At 39.5% G+C, this 23,131-nt stretch overlaps 1 protein-coding gene across 8 annotated transcripts in view; it reads right to left on the bottom strand.

Annotated features, from left to right (window-relative positions):
- The window catches only part of PHLDB1 (pleckstrin homology like domain family B member 1), a 2,201,164-nt gene that overhangs the window by 187,253 nt on the left and 1,990,780 nt on the right, over positions 1-23,131 (bottom strand). For all 8 annotated transcript variants that reach the window (XM_044080920.1, XM_044080921.1, XM_044080924.1 and 5 more), the window contains one exon: positions 22,499-22,718. In XM_044080920.1, coding sequence (XP_043936855.1) covers positions 22,499-22,718 — 220 coding nt within the window. The remainder of the gene's footprint in view (positions 1-22,498; positions 22,719-23,131) is intronic.

The following is a 23,131-nucleotide window of genomic DNA, read 5'->3' as shown; positions in this document are numbered from 1 at the left end:
TTCCATGACGTCAGGTCGTCAGGGGTATACAACATGCAGCCGACGCCATTACATCAGTTTTTCTTGCCCCAGATGTCAGGTGCCCCCCAACTGGGGAGCAAATAAAAATAAAAACACAAAAATATACCTCCAACCAAAAGCAAATACACCAAAAAGGCTTTTAAGCATAGTAAAAGAAAGTAGAGGTATAGTCAGAGAAAAACAGGAGGGCTGGAGGGAGGGTAACCAGGACTGCAAAAGTGAATACACTCGAACATCTACATTTATGGTAAGTGTACACAACGATACTATGTTCTTCGAGTTTCACTGTTGCAGTCATTACATTTGGGTAGATTCCCAAAGTCATGGCTGGGAGGAGGAATTTATACAGCAGGACCAGCTATAATGCCCTGCAAGACAGCAGTGGCAAAGCCAGCTCTGGATTTAGAGAAAATTGGTAAATGATGATGCTTGGTGAAAGTATGTACAGAACTCCAGGTAGCAGCTTCCAGAATATCCCTGCTAGGAACACCTCTGAGAAAGGCTGCAGAAGTAGATGCAGCCCTGGTGGAGTGAGATCTGATTCCCCTGGGGGGTAGGTTTTCCATGGTGCTTATAGCAGAAATTAATGCAATGGCTTATCCATTTAGAAATGGATTGTTTTGAAATAGCCTTCCCCTCTGCCCCAGCAGCAAATGCTACTAGCAATTGTTCAGATTTTTTTCGAAATTTAGTTCTGTCCAAGTAGAATCTAAGTTGTCTGTGCACGTCCAAGGAATGCAGAATCCGTTCCCATTTGTTCTGTGGATTGGGAAAGAAGGTTGGCAAATGAATGGACTGATTAACAGCCACACTGGAAACCACCTTGGGCATGAAGGATTGGTCCTCAGAGATACCCTGTCCGCATGAAAGATGATGAAAGGCTCCACTGCCATGTTGTGTTGTGCCTTTCGGCTTTTCCCGGTTAGGGGTCGCCACAGCGGAACTCCAGTCCGCTAATGATTGGTAGTTGATTTTTACGTGCCGAGTTACCAGCCCTGATGCACAACCTTCAACAAAGGTACGCCCATTCACGCATGTCTCCACGCAGAAGACGCTCTAGCTGAGAATCGAGCGTCTTACTGGGAGGCAACAATGCTACCGCAGCACCACCACCGCGGATTAAAGGCCTGTAATTCAGATATCCTCCTAGCTGAAGTGATTGCTAAAAGGAAGGCTGTTTTCCAAGAAAGATATTTTAAGTCTGCAGTAGCAGCTGGCTCAAAAGGAGGTAGAGTGAGCTTCTCCAAAACAAAGTTAAGGTCCCAGGCAGGGGTAGGAGCTCTCCTGGGTGGTCTCAAGTTCTTTGCCTCTCTGAGATATTGCTTGAGCAGGGGATGAGAAAAGAGGGGTGGTTCTGTGTTATAGTGAGCCAAAACAGCTGAAGCGTGGGTTTTAATAGAGGAAAAATACAGGCCCTTGTGAAGCATCTCAGTTAAGCAATGCAAAATCTGAGGTAAATTGGGTGCTGCTGTGCTCATCCCTAAAGATTGGCTCCAGGCACAGAATCTATTTCCATTTGTCAGCATAAGATTTTCTAGTACTAGGTCTTCTCGCCTCCAAGATGACATCCATCATAGGTTTGCTGAGGGATGCTAAGGGTGAATTTAAGTGATTAGGCAGACTGCAAGGTTCAATGTTGGAAGATGAGGATGCAGAATTTGGTTCTCCTGCTGAGACAGCAAGGAAGGTGTCTGAGGCAGGTGCCATGGAGATATTTGTGACACACTGCGCAGGAGGGAGGGGTACCAGTGTTGGCGTGGCCAGTCTGGAGCAATCAAAATCATTCTTGGTTTGTCCTGTTTGACTTTTAGCAGAACTTTGGAGAGCAGAGGCAGAGGGGGAAAGGCGTAGACTGATAGGTTTTTCCAGCTGAAGAATAGAGGATCCACTTTCAAGGCATTTTTGTGGGAAGTGCTTGTGCAAAACTTGTCTAACTGGTAGTTCTGGGGGGAGGCAAATAGATCTATGTCTGGGCTCCCCCATTTGCTTGTCAACATGTTAAAAATCCGTGGTTCCAGTTTCCACTCATGTGGGTCCATGAGATTTCCACTTAGTCCGTCTGCCAGTGTATTCAATTTTCCTGGCAGGAATTCAGCTTGTAGGTGCACTTGGTAGCTCAAGGCTGTGTTCCACAATGCCATGGCTAGTCTGCAGAGGGGGTAGGAATGTGTACCCCCCCTGCTTGTTTATGTACCACATAACCGTGGTGTTGTCCGTCTTTACCATTAGTTGTCCTGGAAGAATGTAGTCCTTGAAGGCTGTCAGAGCATTCTGTACAGCTAACATTTCTTTTTGATTGATATGTAGGTGCATTTGATTTGGGTTCCATTTGCCCTGAATGCACTTCCCTGCCAGGTGAGCCCCCCATGCATAGTCTGATGCATCTGTAGTTATGGTTTGGGTGGCAGGGGGTAGTGTGAATGGCAGTCCCTTGTTTTGGTGGCAGGCCTCTGCCCACCATAAGAACTCCAGGCATAGGCAAGGTATGACAGGAATCACTGTTTCCAGGCTGTGACAATGTTGACTCCATAGACTTTTTAAGTACCACTGTAGTTTCCTCATATGCAGTCTTGCATATGGAATTAGAAGAATGCAGGAGGCCATGAACCCCAAGGCTTGCAGTATTTGTCTTGCAGATAGCAGGGTTTTTGTGGCCACTTGTTTAAAGTAAGTTACCAAATGAATTTGCTTCTCTGGCATGAGGAAAGCCATCTGGGCAGTTGTATTCAAGCTTGCACCCAGGAATGTAATCTGTTGAGAGAGTACCAGTTGTGATTTCTTTTCGTTTATGGTGTACCCCAGACAAGTTAGAAACTTTTTTACAAATGTCAGATGATTTAGAAGTATGGCCTGTTTTTCTGCCTGAATTAGACAATCGTCCAGGTATGGATATATTTGAATATTTCTTTGCCTGCAAAATGCAATTACTGAAGCCAGGCACTTTGTGAATACCCTGGGTGCAGTAGACAAGCCAAAGGGCAGTGCAGAGAACTGATAATACAAGTAGCCTGCTTTGAAGCATAGGTATCTTCTGCAAGATTCCCTGATTGGGATGTGCAGGTATGCTTCTTTTAAATCTATAGTTGCCAACCAGGCATCTTTGCCTAGCATAGGAAGTAACTGGTGAAGAGACAGCATCTTGAATTTTGGAATGTCCAGAAAGGTGTTTAGAGTAGACAGGTCCAGAATTGGACACCATGATTTGTCTTTTCTGGGTACCAGGAAAAGCCTGGAATAGAAACCTTGTCCCTTTTCCTCTTCTGGTACCAGCTGAATAGCCCCCATGTTTAAGAGGGAAAGTACTTGTTTTTGAGCCTCTGCCCACTGATTTGGGGGCAGGTCTGGCCACCCGTTTGGTGTTGGCAACGTGTGGAAATGAAATCTGTATCCCTGGGACACTATATTTAAAACCCATTTGTCATGGGTTATGAGTTCCCATTTTTTTGCATGAAGAGCAATCTTTCCCCCCAAAGGGGCGGCTAAAAGGCAAGTGCTTGGTAATTTTAAAGGAAAGTAATTGAGACTGTTTACCATGGGGGGGGTGTCTTGTTATTTCCAGATTTGGAAGTGGAGGCCCTCATTGCTTAGTTCTGAGAGCCCCCTGGGACTGACACCTGGTGCTTTTGGTGTGTCTGGGTTTGGCTTGAGAGGATCTGGAAGGAGCTGGAAAAGACCAATTCTTAGTATGCCAGTGCCTACTAAATCTTGGAGGTTGCACTTGTAAGAAATTGTTTACAGTTTGCATAGATTTAGCTTTATCTTCCATCTTTTCTTCAGCCTTATTACAGGCGGTCCTGATTTAAAGGAGCATCCAACAATTTAGCTTTCACATGATCAGGCAGAGATTGCTCCTTAAGCCAAGCATGCATTCTAACCATAGACCCAGTAACAGCAGCCCTGCAAGAGGCCTCTAAAGAATCAAAACCACATTGCAAAGTATGTTTTCCAACTTGTTCAGCAGAATGCAATAAATCCTGTAAATCTTTATTTTCCACACAGTCAGAAATCAACATAATTTTCTGTTTAAGCAGTCCAATAATATGCTGTTGATATTTTAACATATGAAATTGGCAGTTTAAAGCCCTGATTGCCAAGGTTGCAGAAGTGTAAACCTTTACCCCATCTATCCAGCGCCCTGGAGTCTCTATCAGAAGGGGTAGGATTTTTAGCAGTAGAAGCTTTAATGCCCTTGGGCCCCTGAGAAATGGTTTCTGGATCTGCAACAGGATTTTTGAAAAGGAACTTGTGGGACTCGGGAACACTGTAGTATCTGTCAGGTTTACTACGAGCCAGAGGCAGGGAATCAGGGGCCATACTGGATTCCGAAAACACATAATCAACAATGTCTAGTACAGGAGGTATAGCCAAAGGCCTATGCTGAGGTAGAAGGAAATCCCCAAGCCTCTTTTTTGAATCAGAAAATTCCTGACTTTCCCAGTGCAAATGCTTCCTTACGGTATGTAACGTTTCCCCAAAAGAAAAGTCCTCAGGGAGGGAAGCAGAGGGAATGGAATCCTCTGCATCAGAATCCTCATAAGTAGGTATGGACAAATCCAGGTGATTAGAAGAGTCAGAAGAAACATAGTCCTGTCAGAAGAAACACAGTCCTGATCAGAAGATTCATAGTCAAGCTCAGCTCTAGGCCTCTTAGAAGGGGGAGTTGACTACCCCTGATTAGACTAATTAGATCTTCAGTCATTTTGATCATTTGTTTTTTAGGCATAGGGGCCTGAACATGTGACCTGGGCGTCAGTTTTTTGGACGCAGATCGAGATTTAGGCCTTAGTATTGAAGGTGGAGTCGGTTTAATATACAAGTCTGTAGGCCTGAATACACCCTCAGAAGCCGGTGCCTGCACAGCGGCTCCAGACCCATCCAAGGTAGAGACATCCGCGGGTTCCATAGGTGAAGCATCTCGCGGCATACCTGACTCCGAATGGGTCTCAGTACAGGCCTGCGAGTCAGAAGTAGCGGGTATCAGGGGCTGCAAATGCGCCTCACTGAGTACCGGCGAACTGGCTTAGGAGAAGCGTTGTCGGCAGTTTTGGACCTCAATGGCCTGTCTCTGTCTTTATCTTTGCGTTTTTTCGGAATCCCGGTAGTCGGATGGCTAACAGACGACATTTCTGGATAATTAAACTGAGAACCGAAATATTTAGAGGCAAAAATGTACCAACGACGGATAGTGCGCTGATTAAATAAAGCATAAAACTGACAGCAAGGTACGTCGTGGTCAGGGCCTAGGCAAGGAATACAGTGCAAATGAAAATCTTTATGAGGTATTTGCTTTCCACAAGTAATGCAATTATTAACTTTTACTGACATCGGTAAGGAGCAAGAAAAAGTTTCCCCAATGGGGTACTTAGCTTTAAGTTGAAGACTTCGGTTCTAAAACTCAAAAACGAAAATTTCAGGAGTCGGACAACCGGCACTTGTGACCTGCTTCTGCTTCGGACACAGCACAGCAAGAAAGACTGATGTAATGGCGTCGGCTGCATGTTTTATACCCCTGATGACCTGACGTCATGGAAGAAGGGACAGCAACCGATGCAGGACCCAAGACTTTGTTAATCAGGCCGACTGAGGGCAACCTGCCAGCAGATTACCTAAATGTAATGACTGCAACAGTGAAACACGAAGAACATCTACAAATGATGTATGTCTTCTAATTCTTCAGTAATAGTATAATTTGACTTAATACCAAAGTGCATTTTTTCTAGTGAGTTGTTTCTGATTAGTGTTTCTAACTAGATGTTTTAGACTCTTTGTTTAGATACATTTAAACATTAACACAGTACATTAATGATGTTTTATAGATAGCTAAATATAAGTTTTATATATATATATATATATATATATATACACATATTATATATATATCTGTATATAGATATATATATATATATATATATATATTATATATATATATATATATATATATATATATATATATATATATATACACATATTATATATATATCTGTATATAGATATATGCTGTATATACTAGGTTCCCTTTTTTTTCCCACTCTCTCTCTGGCCTGGTTAACTGGTGGGTAAATGACTGAAATGTTATAATATGATAATACTGGGTGATTTCAACTACCCTGCCATTAAATGGGAAAACTACTCATGTACCAACACCTTTGCTAACGGTTCTTGGAATTCATAAATTCCAATGCCCTGGATCAACTAATCCTTAGTCCCACCAAGGGCTCCAATATCCTAGACCTGGCCATTACCAACATGGGAAATCAATGCTCCACACCTATGGTCACCCCCTCTTGGTCGGGTCTGACCATAAGCTTATCACCCTTGACATCCACATCCCACCCCCAGTAAGGAAACCTCTGTAAAAAACCTCTCCAAAGCCAACTTCATGCTACTCATGTCAGAAGTGACAAACTTCATGACACCCATGCAGACGGGAACTGAAAGTTCGACTGCTGAATCCTACACTAAGGCACTGTACGAGCACATCCACTTGTGCATGAATCGTGCCATCCCCAATAGAACCAAGATGCTCTCCTCCAAAAAAAGGAAGCCAATCTGGTAGTCCCTTGCCATAAACAAACTTTACAACAAAAGGAAGAAACTGTTGCAGAAAAGAGGAAAATCCCAGGATGCAAAAACCTTCCTTACCAGCCTCAGTAAGAAGCTGAGATCCCTCAAAATCCTCCAAAGCTAGTTACGAAAATAAAATTGTCAAAGATTCCAAAGACAACCACAAGGCATTCTATAGCTATGTCAAGAATTTAAATGGCAATGCTCAGATCTGCTCTGAGCTGCAACAGAATGGCATTAAATATACTGATCCCAAGGATATTGCCAATATCCTGGCAGACTGATTCAGTGCAAACTTCATCCCCCTCTCACCCCCTAAAGGGCCCATCTCAATACCGAAAGATTGCCAAATGTCGGTAATAATGCCCACACAGGTAAAAAAACGCACCAGATGACATCCCAGGCTGTGTACTACATGAACTACAAAATGAACTGGCACCTCACCTAAGTGTCATGTTTAATCATAGCCTTGCCTCAGGCTTCATGCCCACTGAGTGGCGCACAGCTAGAGTTATCCCACTCCACAAGGGGGAATCCACCTTGGATCCCGGGAACTACCGCCCCATCAGTCTGACGAGCCTGATCTGCAAGGCCATGGAACTTATTATCATGGAACTTATTAACAAAGCCATTGGCAATCTTCAAACACTGGACCCCATGCAGTCTGGGTTCGTGAAGGGCTGATCTTGTCTCCAGAACGTGAGTGACTGTTTCGAATCAGTCTCCAGAGCCGTGGACAAGGGTAAGGTGGTCCACACAGCCTATCTGGACCTCGCCAAGGCCTTTGACACCATCCCCCACTCTGGAATCATGAATAAACTTACTAAGCTTGGCATTAATCCTTACATCACTCGATGGGTTGCCAACTGCCTTACTGACAGAACCAACACTGCAAAAGTAGCAGACTCCAAATCCAGCTCCAGACAAGTGGCAAGTGAGGTACCTCAGGGTTCAGTCCTGGGACTGCTCTTGTTTGGCATCTACTTCTCTGAAGTACAGGCCAACACTAAGGGACTCTGGCTAAAAAAGTTCGCAGATGACTGTAAACTGGGAGCATTATTGAATCCCCAAATGATGTTGACATTCTACAAAAGGGCCTTACAGAAAGAGATGCTTGGTGCCAGAGCCATGGGCTCAAGCTCAATGACAAGAAATGTATAGTTATCCCCTTTGGGAAAAAACATGTTCCCGTGAATTACCACATAGGTGGCAGTACACTAAACACCGAAAGTGTAATAAGAGACTTAGGGACACAGATGGACAGTGGTCTCACCTTTGATAACCACATCGCCACAACAGTCAGGAAATCCTTCTATGTGGCACACCTCATCACTAGGGCTTTTCATCCAGAAAGAAGGAGGTCATTGTCCCACTGTACTCATCCCTCATTAGACCCATTACAGAATACAACACCCCGTTTGGTATGTACCTCTCAAAGACATATTTGCAACAACTGGAAAGGCTGCAAAAAAACCTCACTAAAAGAATCGCAGGGCTAAAGCAGATGCCCTATGCTGACCGTCTAAAAAAATCCACCTATACTCTGTCACATATCATCTTCTCAGAGGCGATCTCTGCTTAACTTACAAGGCCATGTCAAACCCAGAGCTGTTGGATATGCTACACTTAAAGAAATCCCAATCCCTCAGAGACGCACGCTCCAGGGATCTAAACCTCATCATCATAATGAACAAAACATGCTGGAGGAATAGGTTCCTGACCCAGAGACTCCCCAGACTCTGGAATACACTGCCCATACATGTCAAGCAGAGCACCTCTTTGGCCCTCTTCAAAAGGAACCTTGATGATTGGAAGGGAGATAGGAAATTCACCCCGGGGATCACATCAGTCGCCCTGCTAGACAGGGGTCCAGGGAAGTAAATACTGTGGGAAGAAATAGCCAGGGAATTGTTATGGCTAGGCTTGTATAGGCCCTAGGGCCGATAGCCTAGTTTCAACCTATGAACTGATTTGAGGCAGCTGTTGTTACTTCTAAATAGCTGTTTTTTATATGAAAGGGTTAATTTTTACACAATGTTGATGTATTGTGAGGAAACTGGTGGCCTGTGTGACTGTTCTCATTGTGGAGATTCATGGCATGTACAGATAAGGCAGCTTGAGTGCTTTTTTTTGCTTTCTGTAAACTTTAATAGCTTCAAGATCTGAATTTCCCACTGAAAATGCTTTTTTCTTCACGAGACAACTTCTGTTGTGTATGAGCCTATTTAGATACTTTTAACAAGTTTATCTAGCTCCAGCTTGAGGAAACAACAGTGATGATATAATTTGCTCTTTTGAACTTGTTAAATGGTTGTACTTAGAATTCTTTTCTCTTAAAATTCTGTTATCCTTCATTAGATACTTTAAATGGTAAATAATTAGTTCTGATAAAAGTGTTTAACTCCTTTGAAAATGCCTATGTTCTCTTATAGATGCATACATTCTGCAGATTCAATGACACTATTAGTAAATAAATGACATCAAGTGAACTAGCAGCTGCATTAGAAAACTGATTATGCATACTAACATCAGACTTATGTTATATAACTAAACCTTTAGTAACTAAACAGAGGGTTGCGAGGCCCCCTTTCCCCCCCCCCTTCCTGAAGAAAGACGTCAAACTAGACATTGTTAATACATATGAGTAATATGTGTATAACTGCAAATATAACAGTTATTTTGTAATAAGTGTTGTTAGAAAGATGACTGACAAAATGGTTAAATTATCTGATGTTTCTTGAAAAGTCTTGGAAATAATGACAATCTTCTTATCATTCAGCTTCTAATATTTATACATACTTTAATCTGATGTGGTACAGCGGTAGCGTTGTTGCCTCACAGCAAGAGGTTCTCCTGTGCGATTCTCGACTGGAGTGCCTTCTGTGTGGAGTTTGCATGTCCTCCCCGCGGTCGAGTGGCCTCCGAAAGACATGCATGAATGGGCGTGCCTTCGCTGAAGGTTGGGCGTCAGGCTGGCAACTCGGCACCATAAAAATCTACTGCCAATCATTAGCGGACCGGAGTTCCGCTGTGGTGACCCCTAACCGGGAAAAGCCAAAAAGCCAAACACAAACTTTGATCTGATGTGTATTTCTGACATATCTACGTATTAGAGGTGCTATTATCACATGACATTCATATAGCTTCAGATATATTGGATACTCATTCTAATGTATACTTCATGGGTTCAGATTTCTTTAGTTGCTTTCATAATGTTTTTCTTTTTTGTTTTTATACTACATTCTAAGCAGAGACGGATAATTTGTGTCATTTGGTATTGGAAAGGTGGTGGATAGATGGTTTAGTTAAGTTTTAACTAAACCAGAAACTTTAGGTTTCATGTGTGTGTTTATAAACAGTTTTGTTTTTTTTGAAAGTAGTGCTTAATGCAAGTTATGCATCCATGATAAATAAGTTTTCATTAGATTTCAAGTCAACATGGAAGAAAGGTGTTTCAGTTAGTAATAACATTATAGTCAATGGCTTATAAATGTTTATCATTAAATATTAATGGTTTGAACAATAACATCAAAAGAGCTGGTTTGCTTAAATATATCAAAATGCATAAAGCCAAGATCATCTTTTTACAGGAAACCCATCTATTAAAAAAAGATCTACAAAAATACTCATTCAATGGCTATACCATTCTGGCTGACTGACTTTTCAGATAAAGATGGGATGCTAAGCATGGTTATTTTGGAAATCAATAGGAAGTATTATACTTTGATTAATAAATACTGGATACCAGGACTGAGTATTAAATATGTTGACAAATATCTGGACCCAATTACTTTAAATGCAAAAGGAGAAATTATAGCAACAGGTGATTTTAACTGCCTATTATCAGATAATGATACTTCTAAAATGGTAAAATAAAACTAACATTTCAAGCCAAGAAGTTAAATGACTTTATAAACCAGATGAACTTTAAAGATATACATGGTCTAACAAAACATTATTCATTATTCTATACTCGCTATTCATATCAGTTTGGTACACAAACAGACATTGACAAGGTCCTTTGTATCAAATAATATATACTCTAAAATAAGTGAAGTATCTATAATGACTTGTCCACTTTTGGTACAGTGGTGTTCCCTGCAAGTATGGCTTCTGCAAGGTCTCAGACTTACAAAGCACAGCAAAAACATAACCAGCAGACTGTGGCAGCAGTTATCTTTCATAATTAAATTATAAGCATAGTATGAGTATACAAAACATAAACCGGTTTCAGCTAGTTTCTAACTAAGCCTTAATCAGTGTGACAATACAAGGAAAATCAATCATTTATATACTGTGTTTAAAGCCTAAATGGCCTATCAGAGGTGTTCATTTAGCCCAGGGGCAAATAGCCCTCCTAATTTAATTATCCATTTCCTTTCTTTTGTAGTAAGTAATTCATGCCAGCTTGATTTATTATATTGAATTCCTAAGATTCTATCTATAATAATAAAATGAAATGATGCTGTTTATGGGATTCAGTGTGTTTAAATAATGCATTTGTATGTCTTTTATTTTTCACAACAGTAGATTAAATACTTGTTGAACTCAATACAGTTGGGCTATTCTAACCTTTGGGACATTTCACGTTAGAAAAACATTTTCTTGAGTCTAAATACATAAGAAGGTACATAAATAGCAGTACTTTCATAGGTTCATAGATTAGTACTAAGTTAACTGCCCTTGCGAGCCATTTTAAGCCTAGCCAATTATCCCTTGTGAGACGCAAACCCTGCACCTTGTTTTTGTAAGGCAAACACCTTAACCATTAGGCCACCTTACAGTGGATAAAACAGATTTGATTGATCACCCACTCCATTCTCTGGATATAGGTTCATAGATTATTACTAGACTAACTGTCTTTATGGACTATTTTAAACGTAGCCAGTTACCCCATGTAAGAATCAAACCCTGCACCTTGGGTCTGTAAGGTAAACACCTTAACCATTATGCCAATCTCCCACTTTTCTGCTATATGAGCATACTAGTGATACCCTTTATAAGTTGGATCACCTTATTTAACATATATACACATAGGTCGAATTCATTATGCATATATAGGACTTAGGGTAAGGAAGTAACAGATAGGTAGGCACTAAATATACATGGTTAGTCATTTAAAGGTACACTACTCGTATACTTATATAAATAATATATTAATACAGATTCCCCCATTTTGTATTTCTATGTATATAAGGCTTTAATACATGTATACATATTTAACATAGGTAAAGGCTTAATAAGGAATAATCATTCCATATGAATTAAGCGGGTATTTAATTTCATTATAAAGAGTTAGTTTTGAATTTTTTTAAACACAGCTGCCTGGTAAAACTTTCTTGATCATCAAGCTTACCAGAAGGTTATAAATAACAACTATATGCCTGGAGGAGATAAATCATAAACATAGCTCCCCTCACTATTGTATTGGATTTATGCCATACTTTTTAATTAAATGAGCAACCCTGTTTATTTTTTACATCTCAACTTTCACAAATACCAGGTATTATATCTAATGCATTATATATTCATAAGACTCAGATGCTGGAGTAGAATTGTTGGGAGGAATGGAATGCCATTTAGTAGTAAGTGTAGTTTTAAAGTGTTATTTTCCATAATTTCTGTAATAAAAGCAGTTACAGTAGCCTTAGTTTATGGCATAACATAACTATCTATCTGGCAAGCACAGCATTTAATATATGCTCATTTACTCAGTTGTAGTAATAAAATAAAATATATTTTATGACACAGTTTCAGACACACCAGCAGGGGAAGTGTTCTCTGTCTGTTTCAAAGTGTGCCAAAAAAGTACAGAATTAGTGTAAATTTGCAATATATATATTAGAATGTCTTTGCATATAATAAATTTCTCATGATTCATAAGTGGACAAAATTTCTTGTTCTCTTGCATGGTATGTGTGCATGGTTTTTTGTGATCAAATGAGTTTGTGAAAGGCTGAGTTGAAGCATTTCATTTTTCTGTGAGTATTAATTGTAAGATTTGTAATAATTGTACAGCTTTAATAATCTATATATAGCTTTTATAAATCATTCTACAAGACTGTCGTTTGTTTCCACACAAGGTGCTTGTAGCTTCTAAGTCTGCAGGCTTAATAGGGAGATTAAAGTAAAGAGCTGGTGATAAACTACTTCCTGTACTCTGTGGTTTGATTCCCTCAGCCTCTGATAAAGTTAATTTTTATTCTAGCAAATTGTTTAATTTTCTCATATTAATGAAATATTATTTATGATCATCTATTATTTTATTTTGTCCAGATTTCTTGCACTACAAGGTTGAGGTGTGTTGTGTGTGAGAGAGAGAGTGAAGGAAATGCCCTTAGAGTAGATTTTTTTTTTTTTTTGCAAGTGCATTTTTCAAGGAATTGTGAGTTTAAAGGAAAGAGATTTACTGCTCCTCATGCTCTACTTAAATGTAAAGTAACTGTTTTTTTTTAGAAAAAAATGTTTTTCAGGAATTGTGAGTTTTAAGGAAAGAGAAATTTACTGCTCCCTCATGCTGCCTACTTTAAAATGTGCAACTGTTTTTGTTTAGAAAATGGTATCACTATTGTAGTATGGAATTTTTAAAGCACAGCAGGGTAGCATACTTGCATCTTGATACAGAAGGTTATAGGTTCTACGATGTGTAGTGAAGGAGGGTGGAGTGCTATAGTCCTGAGTATTTCCTCCTTTGGATGAGATGCTAATAACTGAAAGTTTTTTCAGCTTGCCACCTATTCTATTTATTAATATTATACCATTTATTTTTTTAATATAATATAGGCAATTTATTTCTCAAGTGAGGCAGGCATTGAATTTGTAGATTAAACACTGAAATATAAAGTTGTTTTCTAGCAACAACCTCTTCACTGGTTTCAGATCTCTTTAATGTGGACTTATTCAGATGACTTTTACTCTGCAAAGATTCATTGTAAGTGGTTGAAAGTGGTTGAAATGGTGAGTTGAATTTATTGGTTCATATGTTTTCATTATTGTATGATTTGTTTCATTGTTTTGTTTCATTAAAAAAATGTTCAGAACTATAAATTTAAAACACGCAATACTTAGTGCTGTATTATACAAGGGATATAATAATTATAATATAGTATAATAGGAACAATCAGGAAGGTGAATTTCAAATAACTTTTTCCATTGGTAAAAAAAGCAAGGAATGTGTGCAAAAAAAACAGTCCAAGAAAAAAACCTTACCCTGCCACTGGCCAGATGCATTGGGTCTGAATGTTTCAATGTGATTGTGGGTTCCAAGGTTGAGAAGGTTTAATGCTAAGTCTGTTTTCTATTGTAGGTGTTAAGCTTTGTTTAGGTTGTTTTAGTAAATGTCTATCAGTGTTATGCTAAGTAAAGTTGTAAAAATGAAATCAAATATCTGTAAATTGTAGAAGTAAAGCATAAAAAAACAGTGCACACACTGAGATTTGAACAGTGTCTATGACAAATGGGGAGAAATAGCCAAGCAATTAAATCATTTTGATACCATCAACCTAAATCAATCAGTACAGATAGTGGTTTGGGCATTATCTGGAGATATATTAATATAACTACTAAGGTGTCAATGCAACAAAATAACATATTAAATAAACAAATAACACTAAAAGAAGTGAAAGAGCAAATAAAATATTTAAAAGATAATAAAGCTCCAGGACTGGATGGAATAATTCCTGAACTATATAAGATTTTTCCTAAATATATAATAAAGAAAATGATGAGTGCCTTTACTATGGTTAAGCAAAAATGTATAACACCCCCATCATGGAAATACTCAATTACCTCCCCCATATTAAAACAAGGTAAGGACCCCAAATCTTGTGATTCATATATGCCAATTTCATTACTAAACACTGATTATAAAATGTTCATGACAATATTAGCTAATAGGATAAAGAAAATATTACCTAATCTAGTACATAATGATCAGACAGGGTTCATTCTTCATAGAAAAGTGCAAGATAACATTATTCATAGGTTCATAGGTAGGTACTAGGCTATCGGCCCAAGGGCCTACGTAAGCCTAGCCAACAAGGTTCCCTGGCTTACGCCACCCAAGAAAGTTATTTTCCTGTGCCAGTGTCGAAGTGATCCCGGGGGTGTGTTTCCTATTTCCCATCCACTCATCAAGATTTTTCTTGAAGAGTGCTAATGAAGAACTTTGCTTGACATAGATGGGTAGCCTGTTCCAGAGTATGGGAAGTCTCTGGGATAGGAATCTATCCTTCCAGCATGTCCGGTTTATTGTGGTGACAAGGTTTAGGTCCCTAGAGCGTGTAGCTCGGAGGGACTGGGATTTCTTTAGGTGTACCATGTCCAACAGCTCTGGGCTTGACACAGCTTTATATGTTAGGCAGAGATCACCTTGGAGTAGGCGATATGCTACGGAGTAGAGCTGGAGTTTTTTGAGACGGTCAGTGTAGGGCATTTGTTTGAGTCCAGTAATCCTCTGTGAGGTACTTCTGTGGCCTTTCCAGCTGCTGCAGATGTCTTGTGAGGTACATTCCAACAGGGGCATTGTACTCTATAATGGGTCTAATGAGTGTCGAGTAGAGGGGAACGATGACCTCTTTTTTCCTGGATGAGAACCCTTTTATGATGAGGTGTGCCACGTAGAAGGACTTCCTGACTACTGTGGCTATGTGACTATCAAAGGAGAGACTACTGTCCACCTGGGTCCCAAGGTCTCTTATCATGCATTCGGTGTTAAGTAGATTGCTGCCTATGTGGTAGTTCATGGATACAGAGTTTTTACCAAAGGGGATGACACTGCACTTTTTGGCATTGAGCTTGAGGCCATGGCTCTGACACCAGGCATCTGTCTCAGAGAGGCCCTTCTGTAGGATGTTCACATCATTTGGGGACTTGACTATGGCTCCTAGTTTGCAGTCATCTGCAAACTTCATTAGCCAGAGGCCTTCTGTGTTAGCCTGTACTTCAGAGAAGTAGATACCAAACAGGAGCGGTCCCAGGATGGAACCCTGTGGTACTCCACTTGTCACTGGTTTGAGGTCAGATTTGGAGTCTGCAACTTTTACAGTGTGGGTTCTGTCAGTGAGCCAGTTGGCAACCCATCTTGTGACGTAGGGATTTATGCCTAGTTTATTGAGTTTAGCTATAATTCCAGAATGGGGGATGGTGTCAAAAGCCTTGGCGAGGTCAAGATAGGCTGTGTGAACCACCTTACCCTCATCTATGGCTTTGGTGACTGCCTCAAAGAAGTCGGATCAGGTTCATGAGGCATGATCTGCCTTTCACAAACCCGAACTGGGTGGGATCCAGAGTTTGGAGGTTATCAATGTCTTTGTTTATGAGTTCCATGATGATACGTTCCATGGCCTTGCAGACCAGGCTCGTCAGGCTAATAGGTCTATAGTTCCCGGGATCAGTGGTGGCTCCCCCTTTGTGGAGTGGGATAACTGTTGCTGTGCGCCATTCGTGGACACAAAGCCTGATGCAAGGCTATTCTGAAACATGGGGCTTAAGTGAGGAGCCAGTTCATTCTGAAGTTCATGTAAAACGCAGCCTGGGATGTTGTCCGTTCCTAATGGATGCTGTGTTTTTGGCTTTAGAGAGTGCAGCTTTCACCTGTGTAGTTGTGATTACAGGGACTCTGCATTCTTCCTGTATAGATATGGGCCCTTTAGGGGGTGGGGGGGTAAAGTTAGCACTGAACCTATCTGCCAGGATGTTGGCAATATCAGTTGGTTTTGTAATTTTTGTGCCTTTGTGCAGTAACTCACAGCAGATCTGGGTGCTGCCATTGAGATTCTTGACAAAGCTATAGAATGCTTTGTGGTTGTCCTTGGAATTAGTGGCGATTTTATTTTCATAGCTGGCTTTGGAGGATCTTATAAGGGATCTCAGCTTCTTACTGAGGCTGACCAGGGAGCTCCTCCACTCATGGGATTTTACTCTCTTTTGCAACAGTTTCTTCCTTCTGTTGTATAGTTTGTTTATGGCAGGGGGCCACCAGATTGGCTTCCTTTTTTTGGAGGATAGCGTCTTGGTTCTGTTTGGGATAGTACGATCCATGCACTCATGTAAGTGCTTATAGAGTGCATTTGTGTAGGATTCAGCAGTTGTAACTGTATTGTCCATCTGCATGGGTGTCATGAAGTTCACTACTTCTGTCTTAAGAAGCATGAAGTTGGCTTTGGAGAAATTTTTTACTGTGGTTTCCTTAATGGGGGGTGGGGGTGGGATGTGGATATCAAGGGTGATTAGCTTATGGTCGGATCGGACCAACGAGGAGTTGATTTCAGGTGTGGAACACCGGTCACTCATGTTGGTAATGACTAGGTCTAGGATATTGTTGCCCCTGGTGGGGGTGTGGATAAGTTGATCTAGGGCATTGGAGTTTATGAATTCCAGAAAGTGTTGCGCTAAGGAGTTGGTACATGAGTAGTTTTCCCAGTTAATGGTGGGGTAGCTGAAGTCGCCCATTATTAGAGTGTTTGGTTGAACCCTAATATTTTCCAGTACATCAAGAAAAGAGGAGTGGGAATCCTGGGGCATGGTGGAGGATCTGTAGCAAGCTACAATTTGGATTGCAGTTTTGCCAAGAGTTAGTTGCACTTGGATAACCTCGGATGCATTATGCTGAGCAACTAGCCTGGAGGTGTGGATAACCTTAATGAATATGGACACACCCCCACCTTTGGTGTTTCGGTCCAGGTTACATGGCCGAAAAGTGTGGTATGAGTTATAGCCTGGTAGTGCAGGGGTGCTCTCTGGAGCCTTGAACCAGGTCTCAGTCACTGCACAGATATCGATGTTTTCCATTTTAAGGAGTGCCTCGAGTGAGTGCATTTTGAAATTTAGACTTCTAGCATTGAGTAGCATTACCCTCAGTTTTTGCTTGCTTGTTCCTGTTATGGTGGTGAATTTGTTACTTGAACCCTGCCTAAAAATGGCACTATAGGGGCAGCAAGAGCCTTAGCCAGTATCCGGAATCCCTGGGGTGACAGGTGCAGGCCATCTGTGGCAAAGCATCGTGGTCTGTTGACCATGTCATCCCAAGCAGACAGATACTGGATCCCCTTAGAATGACACCAGAAGCTTAGCCAATTGTTGAAGTCAATCATTTTGTCCTTGTACTGCGGTATCATTCTGGGCGATGGCAGAATGCTACTCAGGGCTAGGGTCATACCTGCATGGGCTACAAGATCGCAGAGCTCTTCCATGTCTCTTTTCATGTAGTCCAGGGAGGAACGTCTCAGGTCATTCACACCAACATGGACAATGACAGAGTCATAGTTGTACTTACTGTGGAGTGACCTGAGTGCGTGGGTTATGTGGCGGATCCTGGCACCTGACAGGCAGCTGACAGTAACCTTCTCCTTGTTTAGCCTGGTGAGTGGGACATCAGTGTGCCTGACTATAGAGTCACCTATGACTAGTGTGTTGGGTATGTTGTTTTGCCTTATTGGCTGTGTTTGAGTGGCACACTGAGTCTGTGGGCTGTGTGTCATTTGGGTTGCATTGGGGGATGGAGGTTGCTTGTGTTTCTGCTTTGGATGTCTCTGTTGCTTAGGCAGATTATTATTGAGAGCATCCGCAAATGTTTTTGAGTTTCTATGCGTGGATTTTGGTGGTATAGACGTAGTGAGACTATGTGATGAGTGTGGTGTGGTGCAAATGTTTACCTTCTCCTCATGACTGTCAGGTTCAGTCTTGGTTGGAGAGAGCTTCACCTCCAGTTTGGCTAGATAAGTGCATCTTTCACAGGTTGTAGTGTTGGGTGGTAGGAGGAGAGGGTTGTCTGTGTACATGAAGCAATTTCTACATTGCCTCAAGATGCCCAGATTCATCAGATAGACAGGGGAGAACACTGGGAGCTGACCCTTGGACATGCCTGAATAAAAACTATTTTCCTCTAGATAAGTGAGGAAAGTGAGTACAAGAGCTGTTTTTCTCAACGCCAGTGAGAAAAGTAAGTACAAAAACTGTTTTCCTCTAGGTAATGAGGAAGATTGAGTGCTATAGTAATTAGTAGCTTATTTAGTGCTTACAAGTTCTGAACAAGTGCTGAGCATGAATAAGCAAATTTAAGTGCTAAAACTAAGAATCTGTATTTGCACTAGACGAGTTACAGGACAGAAACAAGTGCAAATGCAGGCTTTCAAATCAGAAAGTTGAGAGATGGAAGATTGCCCAAACGGCCAATAACTACAAATTCTGGGCCAGAACCACTCCTTATGTGGTAGACAGGTTACCTAATGCTTACCACTTCCACTGATAAGCTAGAAGGCTTCCCTCCAACACAGAAAGGCTTGGGGGGCTCAGAAGCTTACAAACAGTTCTGGATACAGCAAATCTGTATCTGGAACACTAGTTACAGGAAAGATAGGAAACAGGCTTACAGTTTTTTTTTTTTTTACAGAAAAGTAGCAAAAACAGTAGTAAAAACAATTCACATGCAATGCAAGCTAGCATGCTTGAGTAAGTAGCAATATTAGACCACACACAGTTTGAAAAATGCAATTAAATTAAAAAGGACTAAAAGCAAGTGCAGAAAGGGTTTATTAGGTAGAATGCGGTAAAGAGATGGGACTGGGTGAGTGTCCTAGATCAAATCTACAGTGGGGTGGGCACTGCAAAAGCCACCAAATTTAACTACAAACCAAAAACAGGGAGGGGGGGGAGACAGTTTCAGCAGAGATCTGAGCAACCACTAATATAGTACAACTATTAAGCCAAAAAAATATACTCAGCTCTGTATATTTGCAGATCAGTCTCTCAGAACAGTGAGACAACAGATACCTAAGCAACAATTAAACTCTATAATAAAGAAAAATATACTCAGTTCTGTATATTTGCAGATAGTCTTGTAAGGCTGTCTCTCAGAACACAGGTTCCAATTTAAATGCAGGCTGTTATTAACAGGTCAAATTAAGGGAACCTTGAGTTAGGTAACACACAAGCTATAAAAAACAGTTATATCAGCTGAAGACAAGGCAGAAAATGGGGGTATCATTAATAAACATAGCATGCAAATACAAGAAACAACTATTATCAGCCTAGACATAGAAAAGGCTTTTGATTCTATTAGTTGGTCTTATCTACAAAGAACTGGTTTTGAATTCACCTCAGATTTTGTCAACTTACTAATGAAAATGTATAGTGGGGCACAAGCATGTGAAAATCGGATCATGCCTATCCTCACCAGTAGAAATCCTTAAAGAAACTAGACAAGGTTGTCCTTTGTCACCATTATTGTTTGCGGTTTCAATGGAACCTTTTGCTACTTATATGAAACAAGCAAAATATAAAAGGCTTTCAAATTAATAAGGACTATTGTCCTATGATACAATTACTTGCTGATGATATGTTGTTAGCATTGGGTGATATTGGTCATTCTTTGCATGATGTTATAAATACCTTAAGCAAGTCTGAAGAATTTCAGGGCTTAAATTTAATCATAATAAATCCAAAACATTATTAATTAACAAACAGATCAACAAAAACCTAAGGGAGAATAGCCTGTTTAATTGGGAGAATGATATATTAGAATATTTCAGTGTCAGTAAAGAGTACATGGAAAGAGTCTGTTAAACTAAACTACCATAATTTAATAATCACCATTAGTGAACTAATCAAAAGATGGAATAAAATGTTCTTCACAATGGAGGATACGCTCTCTTTAATTGAAATGATAATTTTACCTAAAATTTTGTTTTATATACAGTTATTGATACTACCCGCTCCCAAAAACTTATTTAAAAAAATAGATTCCATGCTATGTTTTTTTTTACGGTTCTCCGTAAAACCTTGGATTGCATATAAATGGAACATTAGAGCTTGGAGCAGTGATAGGATAGCATTCCCTACCTTAGATCTTTATTCCAAATCAGTTATAATTAATGTAATAGTACACTGGATCACACCTACCTATATATATGGCTGGAAAACAATATATGAAATTCATATAACTGATGTCAGAACTACAGAAAATCAATTTAAGGAACAATATGGAATAAGTAGAGTTCATTGGATTTTACATGAATTTTGTTACTTAATAAGATGTTTGATCATTTTTCTTATGGTATTAATCAAATATTTAATAACTTTAAAAATATAATTGATTGTAATTACAATATTACACAATTTCTATTTCTTATATTCCCTATAGCATACTCCCCTGATTGCCTAGATTCTTTCAACATTAATGTGATGCAAAAATTAAAGGAAAATAACTTTATATTCTGGCATCGGTTTATTAAAAATAAGAGTATTAAAACACTAAACTCTCTTTTATGCCGTTTTGATACTAGTCAAGATAGTTGGTTGTTTATACACTCACTACGGCAGTTTATAGAAAACTGAATGAGGGTATCAATCAACCTAGAGACTGAATCCATACCTAGTTTGATTCAACTTTTTATTAGGTGTCTTGAAAAGACAGACAATCAAAAATTAAGTATCTCACCTATCTATAAGATACTAAGAGAAGACACTCTAAAGTTTGACTCAAATTTTTGGAATTAGTATGTAAAGATTAATGGAGAACAAATATCTGATGAATCCAAAAAAATGTTATTGAATTCTACGTATGGTACCTCTTCTTCATTATACTGGAGATTGTATACATGGAAATTTATGAACAGGAGTTTCTGTACTCCACATGAAATAAATCTTATACTCAAAAACAGTGAAAGTAAATGTTGGAAATGTGATGAATTACTAGAGGCCAACTGGGTTCACATGTTCATTGAATGTAGAAATGTTCAATACTGGAAAGACTTCAGATATTTTTGTAAATGATTTATGGTCTGATAACTGTCATATTTCTAACTTATTAATCCTATTCAATGTTCCTATACCTAATGTTACCTAAATCTCAGATTCAGTTACTCTGGTCAATTCTTGCACTTGCCAGAAAAGTTATTACTTTGAACTGGAAAAGTGAACAAGATTTGATGTTTAAAGATTTTATTAATTTAGCAAAAGTTGTTTGTAAAAAAGAACTGCAAACCATTTGTATAGAACTCATAACATTACTCATAAAACAGTAGCATGGCAAAAATTGGAAAACCTTTTGAACAAATACTGATAACTTCTCATGGATAAAATGACTGTTTATAATGGATGAATGTAAATATTGTAAATAGTTTTGTTATCGTTTTATTGTATTTGTTATATGTACATTTGTGTATATAATGAAAACAAACTAAAAATGTTTTTGGGAAAAAAAATGAAAATTAGATCAGCAAGGAACACAAAACAAGAGACATGGTGTGCGCAGGCATTGATACAGCAGAGATTATCTGCAGAAAGGAGCATACAAGCATGGTGTATACAAGGATGAGTAAAAGATGGTGTTCAAATGTTAATATTTGTGAAGTTACTCTAAACAGGGGAGCAAGCTTTCATTTTTACAAATAGTTAAAAGCTGACAAACATTTTAAGTTAGGCATTACAATGTATACGGATAAAGCAAGGATCGACTACCTAGTAATTGCAAGGAGAACAGCAGCAAGATATGCAAATGTTTCTATGAAGTATGGTGGTGTTCAAAGTGAGGTTACAACACAAGAAAATGGCAGTTATAACCATGTTAAGAGTTCAGGGAATAGGGCTCACATATGATTAAAAAGGTATACGAATGTAAAGAGAAGCAGAACTACAAGACTGTAGTATCTAATGAAATTATTACAAGTTAAAGTACATTATAAGTTCTGATGTTTACACAATAACTCTACTAAAATAATATGCCTTACAGAAAATGGTACACTATTATGGTAAAAGGATACTTGGCATAAATGCAACAATTCTCTAAACAAACATGGTACTGATGATGGAGTAACACATATTGTTACTATGAAGATGACTTCCTGTAAAAGGACCACTGGATCAGTATGACTAACCTATATCAGTTAAGGATGAGATACAAAGAGAAACTTACCAACATAATATGAGAAGGCACGTTTCATCCTGTCAAACACAAACCAGCGTTTCTTCCAGGACTTTATTTTCCCACCCATTTTAGTGAGGTAACCCTTGCACATCTTCTCTGTCAAGATCACATGATAACACATCTCCAGATTGTGGCCTGATGACTCAATATGGGTCTTAAGGTCAAAATCCTCCTTTCTGATTGGCAGATACCGTGTCAGAGGGCGAGCCTGTAATTCCAAAGAAAGTTAACGAACTGTATGAGTGACTGTTGAGCTTTAATAACTTGCAGAAAATGAAGCTTTAGTTAGTCCATTTTTATGTGAGCACCTATGCAGACTAGCAATGATACGAGCTATGCCACAAAATTGCCTGAACAACAGAAAGGTAGCCAGTAACAGGGTTCAAATCGGGGCTCTATCGATGACAAAACAGTCCAGTTCTGACTAAAGGCTCAATAACAATAACACAAAAATAATGACTGACTGCAGATGTAGATAATTTGGACACTTTGCATGTCTTTTATGAAACCAAGCCAATGCTGCCTGGTACTCTTTGGTGCACTTTCTAGTGTTACAAGGCATAACTCTACTTTGGCTTCCAGGATCAGATGTCAGTAGTAGTGATCAGGTCAGTTCTGACA

Source organism: Protopterus annectens, chromosome 8.part0, assembly GCF_019279795.1.
Source record: "Protopterus annectens isolate FY-2018-M chromosome 8.part0, PAN1.0, whole genome shotgun sequence".
NCBI classification, from domain to species: Eukaryota; Metazoa; Chordata; order Ceratodontiformes; family Protopteridae; genus Protopterus; species Protopterus annectens.
This window is presented reverse-complemented; position numbering and strand designations above follow the sequence as displayed.